General features: G+C 32.3%; 1 protein-coding gene across 1 annotated transcript; it reads right to left on the reverse strand.

Moving 5' to 3' along the window:
- Positions 1-3,138: 3,138 nt before the first annotated feature.
- On the reverse strand, positions 3,139-6,131 carry LOC134705592 (complement C1q-like protein 3). Its single transcript, XM_063564313.1, has 3 exons — positions 6,015-6,131; positions 3,788-3,853; positions 3,139-3,536 (listed from the first exon to the last, which is right to left on the reverse strand). The coding sequence occupies exons 1-3, from the start codon at positions 6,088-6,090 to the stop codon at positions 3,139-3,141; spliced, it is 540 nt and encodes a 179-aa protein (XP_063420383.1). The 5' UTR covers positions 6,091-6,131.
- Positions 6,132-12,705: the final 6,574 nt, after the last annotated feature.

Here is a 12,705-nt window from a genome sequence, read left to right on the forward strand (position 1 = left end):
ATAGTTGGTTATAATATAATATAATATATATGGACTTTTTCATATTGGCCCTGTAACATGCCCTTGATATTAATAATGGCCTCGGACAGTTGTTATGGCCCTCGGCGTTGCCTCAGGGCCATTACAACCATCCTTGGCCATTATCAACACCTCGGGCATGTTACAAGGCTAATATGAAAAAGTCCATACATCAATACTATAATATAGCTAGTCGCCACTTCAGTTCAATCATGTATATCAATTATATAGTCATATGTCAAAACTATGTATTATTCTGTATTATTAACCAACTTACTACAATATGTATAGGAATGCCCATGCTTTATAAAAGGAAAATTCGACATCTGGTCATTATGAACGGGAGAAATTGCTACAGCCAGTCATTACGAAATCTCGGTCATGCATTACGAAATCACACCCGTGCATTACGAAATCACAGTCATGCATTATGAACAGATGAAACGGGACATCGATTAAATCAAAATTTCGTTTATTTCTACATTTCTTTTATTTTTTTAAAACTTAATATCATAAAAACAAGTTTAAATGATGTTCATTGTTTTGTAACGACTTGAAACGGAAATATTTCACAGCCTTTTTCGAGTACGACTTTCGATTATTCTTACTGTTTCATTTCCGTTGTTCAATCCTCAGAATGCAGACTTAAGAAAAGGTAAACCGTCTGGTTTATTCTTCCGAGCCACTTTATATTTGCTAGATGAAATGAATTTAAATAGCATAAAATTAAGTACTTGGATGAGAAATCAGAAATTACATCTGACAGTCACAATGTTGACCAAATTCCCATGCGAAAAGACAAGTTGAAGTTCAACTATGAAATTCCTGTATCTAATTCTTCTTTCACGGTACGTTTTTTACTCTTTGTTTATTCGAAGAATTAAAACGATTTAATAAAAATGTTATAAAACTGGCTTTTTTCTATATTGGTCCTGTTGTAGTTTGTGGATAGCTGTATAATTTTGGATCCGAGACTCGGAAGACTGTTCTTGAACGAAGTTGCCTTTATAGTTGGTAAATAAAAGTATCAATATATGGACTTTTTCATATTAGCTCTGTAACATGCCCTTGATATAAATAATGGCCTCGGACAGTTGTAATGGCCCTCGGCGTTGCCTCAGGGCCATAACAACCATCCTTGGCCATTATCAACACCTCGGGCATGTTACAAGGCCAATATGAAAAAGTCCATACATTAATAGTATAATATAGCTAGTCACCACTTCAGGTCAATCATGTATATCAATTATATAGTCATTTTATAAAATTTACTCTTTGCAAAACTATGTATTATTCTGTATTATTTTTTATAATAATGATGCTTTGTCCCAGGCGGATAATCCTGGCCTCATAACTTTTTGGAACTTTTGGTCCGCGGCGATCTTTAACTTGGTAGTTGTTATGACTTTCAAACTTTTTACATCTGAGCATAGTTTTGTGTGGACGAAGTGCGCGTCTGATGCATAAAAATATTTTCCTATATTTTCTCCCATTTATCTGTTTATTTATTGTAACCCTGTCGTGTAATGTTATTGTTATAATTAACACTGCCATTAAAGCGGGAGGTTTGGCATGCCGAAAAACTAGGTTCAACCCACCATTTTTTCATAAAATGTCCTGTACCAAGTCAGGAAAGTGGCCATTGTTCCAATATATACTAGTCAACAAAAGAAACGATACAGACTTTTTTTCAAATTAAAGATACAGTTTTTCGTTCATGGGACCAACATTGAATGTAGTAATACTTAATCATGATGGAAATATAAATCCGTTTAAAAAAACATTTTTTTTTGCTTTCGTTACGTTTTTTGCGATTTTGTTTTTTTTACAAAATTTACATAAAACGACAATTTTAAAAACAGAAGTTCAAATTCATGATGCCAACCTCTCATTTGAAGGTAAAGGCAGTGTTTGCCATCAATTTGGTTTTAAAAATCATGCAATTTCTTTGTTTATTTTTTAAGCAAAGTTCGCCCCCACGAGAAATCGTTAAAATGAATACATTATCAACTGATTTACCATAAACAGTATGTGTAAAGTGATATTCAAAAAGCGGTAACAATTTTAAAACTAATCCGAAAGGTTCCAAATTTACTGTGTGTTGTTTTCACATCTAATCCATTGATTTAAGACGAAAATGAAAAAAAAAATTGATTTTTTTTAGATTTCAAAAAACACTTTTTTCCCAAAAAAAATTGAAAAAACAATCTTTCAACCCATTAGTTACAACATGAACATAACTTGATAAAAAGCATATTGAATATTTTTTAACAAATTTGAATTTTTTTCAATACTTAAAAAATTATGTGTCGATTTTTTTTCTCAACTTTCCGCAAAACTAATTTGCTCCTATGATCGTTTACACGGAATTTAGATACTTTCCGACAAGTTTTGATTTTCATTATCACATGTGCATACATTGCAAATGAAAGCTTTTTGATTGAAATAGTGTATCTCATTTTGTTTTATATTTAATACTTTTTGATAAATTTTATTTCAAAGTCGTGAATCGTTTCTTTTGTTGACTAGTATAGTTCGTTTCTCTGTGTGTTACGTTTCGGTGTTGTGTCTCTGTTGTGTCGTAGTTCTCTTATATTTGATATGTTTCCCTCAGTTTTAGTTTGTTGCCGGGATTTTTTTTTCTTTATCAATTTATGAATTTTGAACAGCGCTGTACTACTGTTGTCTTTATTTGATGAATTTTGTAATTTTAATATACATAATTAGTCAACTGGATTCCATAATTTTCAGGTTAATTCAAAACACAGAGTCGTCTTATAAAAGAGCACAAAATAAAAAAAAATACTAATATAAAACATAGAAGTTGTACAGTTGGACCTGTATCTCCATCCTCAGATTTTAATGAATTTTGATTGATTGCTATTTCAGTTTATTTACAGTACTTTAAACTTACGGGATATTACTATTAAACAAGTAGTAATCAATAGTTATTGAATAATAATTTCCCCGTTTATTCCAAAAAAGATTCATTTTCAAACAACACAAAATAAAACAACTAATAGATAAACAAAGAAAATGTACAGAAATTAGAATAACAACATTGGTTATCGCAGAGTTTATTTCTCAACCAAAAAGAACATATACATTCATCAGTCATCTTTATTCATGTAAAAAATATCCAGAAAAGTAAGTATAGTTGTTACCGGCAATGGTTTCTGTTCTCTGATGTCTATGTTTGATATACACTATGTCCCCCTTTTTCAGTTCGATGATCACGCTTGTAGTTTGGGATCCAAAATTAGCGTCAGATGTATATCCATTAACATACACTGCATCATTTTTATTCATTTGGTATCCAAATTTCTGACCGGACTCTGCAGAAATTACACAATTAAAAGCATAGATACCAGCAATTGGTGCTGTAAAAACTCCTGTAGAAGGTTGATACGCTTTTACTCTATTCACTCTGACGTCATCAAACTTTACAATTTCGTTGACATGCACAGTTGTAGGGCGTTTTGTAAGTGAAGCGAAAAATACTGGTCTTGTCTTAGAATCTGTGAAAAGAAGTAAAGAAAACATACAAATGACATATTTAAGAAGTAGTAATCAAGAGTATATATGCGTGTAAACAGAACATCACATTTCAATCAAGGAAAAACAAGTCACTCTTTTTAATTTTCAGACGCAAGATTTTCTTTTGCCAAACATTTTCTTTTTATATAAGAAAAGTTACATGTTTTAGAATGTTCTGCAAAATAAGATGTATCCATGAATTGGATTAACAGGGTCTAAAGACTTGACTTACCTATGTTTGGATGTCTGTTGTTCTTATTAATTTTCGACAACATATCAAGAAGACCCTGAGTTAAATCTGAAGGTAGAATGTGTTTATTTTGAATTAATTATGTTCATGTAGTTCTTAGTTAAAACACAAGTAATGTAAAAAGTAAAATCACAAAAATACTGAAGTCAGAGGAAAATCAATTCGGAAAGTCCATAATCACACTGCAAAATCAAATAACAAAACGTATCAAAAAACGAATGGACAAGAGCTGTCATAGTCCTGACCTGGTACAGGCATTTTCAAATAGAAAATGGTAAGTTGAACCTGGTTCTATAGCGCTAACCCTCTCAATTTAATGACATTATCATCAAATTCCGTTATATGTACATTGATGCGTTAGTAAAAATATGGGTACATCAGTCATCATCGGATAACAATTTAAAAGGAACAATTTAACAGAACACAAACACATCTACTATCTACGAACACATTCATTGATTTGAGTATCTGACCTCAGAAAATTTTATACGTCACATAAGTTTGTCGTTCAATGTGCATACAAACAATTCTAAAATTTACATAGCATACATTTTTATAATATACTGTAAACTCCTCTCGTATTACTCATATAGTATTTATAACTATTTTCATTGGAGTCCTCTTGAACGTAGTTTAATGTGCCTTTATTTTATAAATTTTTGAATTGTTTCTAGAGTTTATTGCACAGATGAAAAACTGCAATTGAATGATGTCCCTTCCCTCCTTGTTTTGGAAAGTGCATGTATTTTTTTTTAATATCTAGAATCAAAACATTATCCTCTAATATTACAGCATAGAATGTTATTCGTTAGACGATCTTGACATATTTAAAAAGTAGTAGTCAATACTTCTGTGTTGATATGAATAAATTCTTAACTGAAGTGGCTTTGAACTTAAATCTGCACTTGGAGTAAGTTACTTAAAATTTGTGGCGTAGAAAGTTGAGGTGCATTTTTTCCTACTACTGCCCGTCACACAGTTTAAAAATTGATACTTCCCTCTTTTTGTCCCGTTTGAACTTGGCATACAAGTAAACACTTTCTAAAGATGCTCGTTACAGAGCTCAATAGTCCGTGTATTAGAATTTGACGATTCAATAAATAAATTTGTTTTGGTTTTGTCAAAAGGAAAGCAAATCAACTTGGAAAACATAGTTTCTGTCTTGGTTGAAACTTTCTACACAACTAACGACAAAATAATGAAAAACTAGTCACTTTTCTATTCCAAAGAAAAACTGGAGGGCATTTTTAAACCTGCATTGCGAAAACTTTTCATGTTTGCTACATGTATTTGTGTATTATTATCAACAATTAACATAACGATGTGTTCGTTGTTTTCCTCATATAGTTATATGTGTTTTCTTCGGGTTTTTTTTAATCCATTTATGACTTTTGAACATCGGTATACTGCTGTTGCCTTTATTGATGACGATACGCGATGTCGGTGCTTATACATAAAGAGTTTGTATTATTTCATGTGCTCAATATTGGCAATATTGTTCGACGCACCACATTAACTAAACGACTAGTAAAGCTAAAACCACATTAACCCAATTAACGGTCATTTTTATAAATTTCCTGTTTACCAAACTTTGATTTTTTGAAAAAGTAAGGATTTTCTTATCCCAGGCATAGATTACCTTAGCCGTATTTGGTACAACTTTTTGGAATTTTGGATCCTCAATGCTCTTCAACTTTGTACTGGTTTGGTTTTATAAATATTTTTATATAAGCGTCACTGATGAGTCTTATGTAGACGAAACGTGCGTCTGGCGTACTAAATTATAATCCTGGTACCTTTGATAACTTATTGCATATGATTATATAGTTAAAAAGTGGATTTTTGTCGAAATACTGAGGATTTTCTACCACAGAAATAGATAAGTTTACCTACATTTTGCAAACCTATGGGAATGTTTGGTCCTTAGTGCTCGATAACATCGGTCTCTATTTGTGATCTTTTGACTTTGTCGATTCGAGCATCAGTGGTGAGTCTTTTAAAGTATATACGTTGTACATATATAGTTATCAACGGTGTCAGGCTTATAATTTTAAACGCCAGACGAGCGTTTCGTTTACATAAGATTCATCAGTGACGCTCATATAAAATAAAGTGCAAAAGCCAAACAAAATGCAAAGGTGTATATATGATGTGTTTTTTTTAAAAAGGAAATAATATTGAAAACCCAATTTTCAAAAATGATACTAACCATTTTGTCGATAACAACTTCCAATTGCAACATCAAAACATGTCATCAAACCAAAAACGTACAAGAACCACATCATTACGTTATTTCAACTGTTTGTTCGATAGTACCACTCAAAATGTGTTGGAAATATTGCAAAATATAAACACTGATAGTTAAATAGATATGTTTACCTATTATTTTGAAACACGACGCTCCTATGAACCAGATGGTCTTGATAGTGTGTCAGGAAATTCCAAGAACTAATTACACACCTTTAGTTTTTGTTTCTATTTTCCAATATTGAGTTGTCTTTCGAGACTTCCTTTTAAATATTTCATTATTTTGCATTTTTGGGAAAAAATGAACCATTTGTGTCTTGATCTTGGTTTGATAAATCAATAATACAAAACATTTAAATTACAGAATTACAGGTCCAATAACAGCTTTTAATAATGAGCAAAATATTAATAATATACATAGAAGTCTCCAATGTGAAGAGGTCAAATAAAGAGACCCAGCGGCTTAATTATGAAACAAATATAATAGACATTGAACAATGACGTCCGCTGGAATAAAGATTTCTAGAAAAGGGAAGAAACACACGAAAGTAACAAGGTTTATTATGTTTGAGAGATCTCATACATACATGTCCTAAGTGTGATAAATTAAGTTTTAGATATACCCCAAATTATCATATTGTGAATACGCATGCGACATTGATTATCTTCTATTTCACCACAAGGGTGAAAGGAATAGAGAAATTTGGTATTTTCTGTGTTCCGACCGGTAGTTAAACCCTTGTCAAAGTATATAATTCTTTTGAGTGTGTGGGTGTATAAACTTGCATCCACGTACGGTCGAAATGTGGACGTTGAATGTCTTGTGTAAAAAGAGAGATATGTTCAAGAACCCTTGTAATAACTCACCGCGTAAAAGTCCAACTTACTTGCCCTGATTACATAACATTCCCCCTTACTATTGCGTGATTTTGTTTAACAATTTCTAGACCTAAATATAAATGAGACAATTCTCAGTTGCTGTTAAGATGAAATTAATCGATCAAGCAATGTAATGTTTTCAATGTTCTATACATCTATATAATGAGTTTACTTCGTGTTACTTCTTGATACAAATTGAATCTTTAATTAATACCGAAATCATACCCTGTCTACAAACAAATCGTTTGAATGTATACAGCCAAAAATAGTGGGATTAAACCAGATTCAACATTAAACATCAAACTGGTTAAAAAATAGCTTGTATGAAAATCTAAATTATTACAAAATAAAGGAAACAGTATTATACCGGTGTTCAAAAGTCACAAATCGATTGAGAGAAAACAAATATGGGTTTTAACAAATTTGATGCAACTGTCGTACAAGAGAGAGGTTTAGCGCTATAAAACCAGGTTCAATCCACCATTTTCTGCATTTGACAATGCCTGAACCATGTCGGGAATGTGACAGTTCTTGTCCATTCGCTATTGATGTGCTTTGTCATATGATTTTGCCATTTAATTATGGACTTTCCGTTTAGATTTTCCTCTGAGCTCAGTATTTTTGTGGTTTTACTTTTTACATTTTACAACTAAAACCTAGGGAAACTCATCAACTATAAAGAGGAAAATAAAGGAACAGCAGGAACACTAACATATTGAAAAACACACTGTAGTTTGACTCTCAATTTTTGAAGAAAAAACTAAATAGTAATGTATGCAGTCATCGTTATTCATGTAAAAAGTATCAAAAACAATTGATGTCTATTCAGTTGGTCCTTTTTTAGTTCGGTTATCATTCTCGTAGTTTGGGATCTATGATTACTCAGACGTTATCGAACTGAGCAATTTCTGTTGTTTCTTTGACACATTTCCCATTTCCATTCTCAATTTTACTTGTTGTGACCAACGTTTGTCTTAATTTGTATTGGATTTTACAGTGAGGTTGTCAGACCAAATACGATAATATGTGTTTTGAATTTTCACATGTTGTAGTCTGTATTTTGGATTTCATCGACAGCTTTCTTGCATATCATTATAAAATTTGTTGCATTGTTTTAAAAGGTTCCGAACAATTGAGATATTTTCATAATTTCTTAAAATTGTAGATATATCGATGAGTTTGATAAACAGGATAATTAGACATACCAATAGTTGAATTTTCTTTATTCATCTTCGTCAGCATCTCTAAAAGACTATGTGTATTATCTGAAACAAGTGTGTATATTTGTAATTATACATTGAACATGCAGATTGCAATCAAACGCTCGTTTCTTTTTTAAGTTTCTCAAATTTATTTTGAATATTTAAAAAAAGAAGATGCGGTATGATTGCCAATGAGACAACTACCCACAAAAGACCAAAATGACACAAACGTTAACAACTATAGGTCACCGTACGGCCTTCAACAATGAGCAAAGCCCATACCGCATAGTCAGCTATAAAAGGCCCCGATAAGACAATGTAAAACAATTCAAACGAGAAAACTATTGAAGTCCATTCGTAAAACTTTTTTCATTGCTAGCTAGATAATCATGCTTATTTTGGTTGTTTTATTGCTTGTGTGGTGTTTTTTGTAATATATTTTTACAGTGAAGTAGTTGGGCTTTTTATAGATTTCTTCATCCAATCATAATTTTTAATATTTTAATATCACCAGCATCAGTGTTCCTTATGGCACAGATTCAGCTTTGTGAATATCCATTGAAAATTACGCTAAGATGTTTCTTTTGTTAGAGTACTAGTGAATACATAAATGCAACTGTAGTATAACACTGTTCGAAAGTCATTAATCGATTGAGAGAAAACAAATCCGGGTTACAAACTAAAATCGAGGGAAACACATCAAATATAGGCGGATAACAACGAAACAACCGAAACACTGAAGTGCAACAAAAAATCAAACGACAATACAACACACACACACACGGAAACGAACTGTAAGATAACAACTGCCATCTACCTGACTTGGTACATTTTAAGATAAAATGGTGGGTCGAATCTGGTTTGTGGCTTCTCAACCTCACGAGTTAATGACGACTGAGTATGAAAATGGAATATGTGTTAAAGAGACAACAACACGACAAAAGAGCAGAAAAGAAAACAACAGAAGGACACATATCGGTCCTCAACACAGCGATATAATCCAGCACCAGAAGTCGGCTTCATTGTGTATTGGATAAGAGAAAAGTAACGTCATACTAAATTTTAAAACATATAAATGAACAACAATTTAAAAACATACAAGACTAACGAAGGCCAGAGGTTCCTGACTTGCAACAAGCACAAAATCTGTATAATACTGTATGTATATCATAAATAAAATATTCCAGATATCACCACATAAGGTATATCAACTATCAAATATAAACACATAACATTTTATCAAACCCAAAGACAACTTATTTCAAATCGGATCAACAGAAAGCTGTTATGTGTACTTTTGATAAAAACAATTTTCACTAAAGTATTCATTTTACATGATGTAGATTTCAGTTACTTCAGAAAAGCTTTTTGATTTTTGATTTCAGTTACTTCAGAAAAGCTTTTTGATTTTTGTTTTCAGTTACTTCAGAAAAGCTTTTGAGGTTTGACATGTCACAACACCAGGTTCAACCCATCATTTTGTTTCTTTAAAAATGTCCTGTACCAAGTCAGAAAAATGGCCATTGTTATGTTATAGTTCGTTTTTGTGTGTGTAACATTTTAACGTTGTGTTTCCGTTTTTTCGTTTGTTTTCTCTTATATTTGAGTGTGATTTCAAATTACTATAAAACTTGTCACGGTACTTTTCTATCCTAAATTCATGTATTTGGTTTTGATGTTATATTTGTTATTCTCATCGGATTTTGTCTAATGCTTAGTCCGTTTCTGTGTGTGTTACATTTTAATGTTGTGTCGTTGTTCTCCACTTATATTTAATGCGTTTCTCTCAGTTTTAGTTTGTTACCCCGATTTTGTTTTTTTTGTCAATAGATTTACGAGTTTTGAACAGCGGTATACTGTTGCCTTTATTTGCTACAGAATTTTTATAAAATTGAGAATGGAAATGGGGAATGTGTCAAAGAGACAACAACCCGACCAAAATGAAAAAACACAACAGCAGAAGGTCACCAACAGGTCTTCAATGTAGCGAGAAATTCCCGCACCCGGAGGCGTCCTTCAGCTGGCCCCTAAACAAATATATACTAGTTCAGTGATAATGAACGCCATACTAATTTCCAAATTGTACACAAGAAACTAAAATTTAAATAATACAAGACTAACAAAGGCCAGAGGCTCCTGACTTGGGACAGGCGCAAAAATGCGGCGGGGTTAAACATGTTTGTGAGATCTCAACCCTCCCCCTATACCTCTAACCAGTGTAGAAAAGCAAAAGCATAACAATACGCACACCAAAATTCAGTTCAAGAGAAGTCCGAGTCTGATGTCAGAAGATGTAACCAAAGAAAATAAACAAAATGACAATAATACATAAATAACAACAGACTACTAGCATTGTCCGCGGTTATTTATTTGTATAATTTTGATATTAAAAATAGATTTCTGGTTTCATTACTGCGTAAGGGTGTTTTTATTCATTTGTATATGCATTCGTTGATATAACGACCATTTTCTTAGCACTTATTCTCTTAAATTAGCTGATTAGAATTGTTATCTCCCTTTAAGGAATTGTATAACATGTTTGTTATAATCTCTCTTTCTAATTTTGACACATAATTGCGCTTAACCACTCGCGTCACTATAAGAAAGATATGATTGAGACAATAAATTATGACGCTATCAAAAACATGAATATTACTGTAATACGTCCATCTGGCTTGTTGTATCTCCAAGTTATAGAAACAAACTAAAACAGAATCCAGAATTATCAAGTAAGTACTGTAAGTCTCAGAGGGTAACACTAATTCTCTAGCCCGAACGTCGGAACTAGCATCAAATACGGGTATTGTGTAATTCAAATTTTCTGTTCCAAAAGTTTGGCAATTATTTTATATTGAGGAATATATATCCCTCAAGTAATGCTCTGATTCCTTGTCCTACTTTGTCTATACTTTGTGTCCTTTTTGGTTTATAATCTAATCAGTTTGGATGTTCGTATATTTTGACATATTTATTGTCAAAATGTGCATCTGGCGGAGTAAAAGCTAGTATCGTTAATGTTATTTGTAAATTATTTATGTTTAAAAAGTACGGAACTAAAACAATGATTAATTTGGTGTTGTTTCTGATTTAGGAATTCATTTTTAATAAGACTAATATAAATAAGCCATATATTCCGACGGATTGATTGTTCGATCGGTTTTAATCTTTAATGCCATGTTTATATAAAAAAAAAGAAGAAGATGTGGTATGATTGCTAATGAGACAAATATCCACAAAAGACCAAAATGACACAAACATTAACAACTATAGGTCACCGTACGGCCTCCAACAATGAGCAAAGCCCATACCGCATAGTCAGCTATAAAAGGCCCCGATAAGACAATGTAAAACATATATGTAACACATAAACGAACAACCACGGAACTCTTTAATATATAATGCAGCGGAATTGATCATAAAACAAACTGAGTCACAGAGCCTTTGTCGGGTGTATGTGTGGGCAGGTAGTGGTTATGTCTATAAAACTGAGTTATTTGATAATATACAGAAGACAGAGATATTGTTTTAAGTGGGTTACAGTCGTTAAAGAGATCGTTAATACATTCCAGAACAAAAATATCAAATGAATAGATTATTTTTAAGCCCCCAAATGTTCCAAGGCCTACTACCTACATGACAAATAACTGTTATTGTCCAGCATACAAAGCCTGATCCAGTTTAGTTTGTGTTTTTATTTTATCATTATATTGTCTGGTTGATAACGGAATAAGGTGTCGACAATTTAAAACCCTACATATATCCCAGGACACATATAAAGAAGAAATCCAGAAAAAAATTATATGTATTCTTGAAATTTCAATCGAAGCTGAGGAATTTGATCACCCTTCACTTTACTGAATATCGAAGTATATAAGGCTTGGCGTCCTTACAACGAAAGTTGTACAGCTAATGCGTCCAAATGCTACATTAAAACTCAAATAATGTCGCAACTATTGGCAATAATAACCGGGCCTCAAAGTTTCTTTGAAACCACATACGGTACTCTAGAAATGATATGATGTTAATACCTAAAATATCAAACCATCTTTTAATTACTCAACTGTTTTCGACATAACAAAAATGCCAGTATGACAATTGTTATCCATTTGTTTGGTGTGTTTAGGCTTTTGATTATGCCGCTTTATGAAGAAGTATCCGCTCTGAATTTTAGAGTTTTATATCTGAATTATTTTAAACTGAATTTCCGTTGGAGTTATTATTTGTTAGTGGCTTTTATCTATCTGTCAGTTTTACACTTGTATTTGTAGTATTTGTATTTTTATTCATTTGATGAGTTAATAGTGGATATTAGATATGTGCTGATTGATAAGTTAGTTTAGGTACCAGGATAATGATTAAATACACCAGACGCGCGTTTCGTCTACATAAGACTCATCAGTGACGCTCAGGTCAAAATAGTTGTAAAGCCAAACAAGTGCAAAGTTGAAGAGCATTGAGGACTCAAAATTCCAAAAGGTTGTGCCAAATACGGCTTAAGCCTTTTCAACTGATTTGTATAGTTCGTTCTTATGTTGTACGGTAACACCAACGTCCCAAGTTAGGGGAGAGTTG

Source organism: Mytilus trossulus, chromosome 2, assembly GCF_036588685.1.
Source record: "Mytilus trossulus isolate FHL-02 chromosome 2, PNRI_Mtr1.1.1.hap1, whole genome shotgun sequence".
Lineage (NCBI taxonomy): Eukaryota > Metazoa > Mollusca > Bivalvia > Mytilida > Mytilidae > Mytilus > Mytilus trossulus.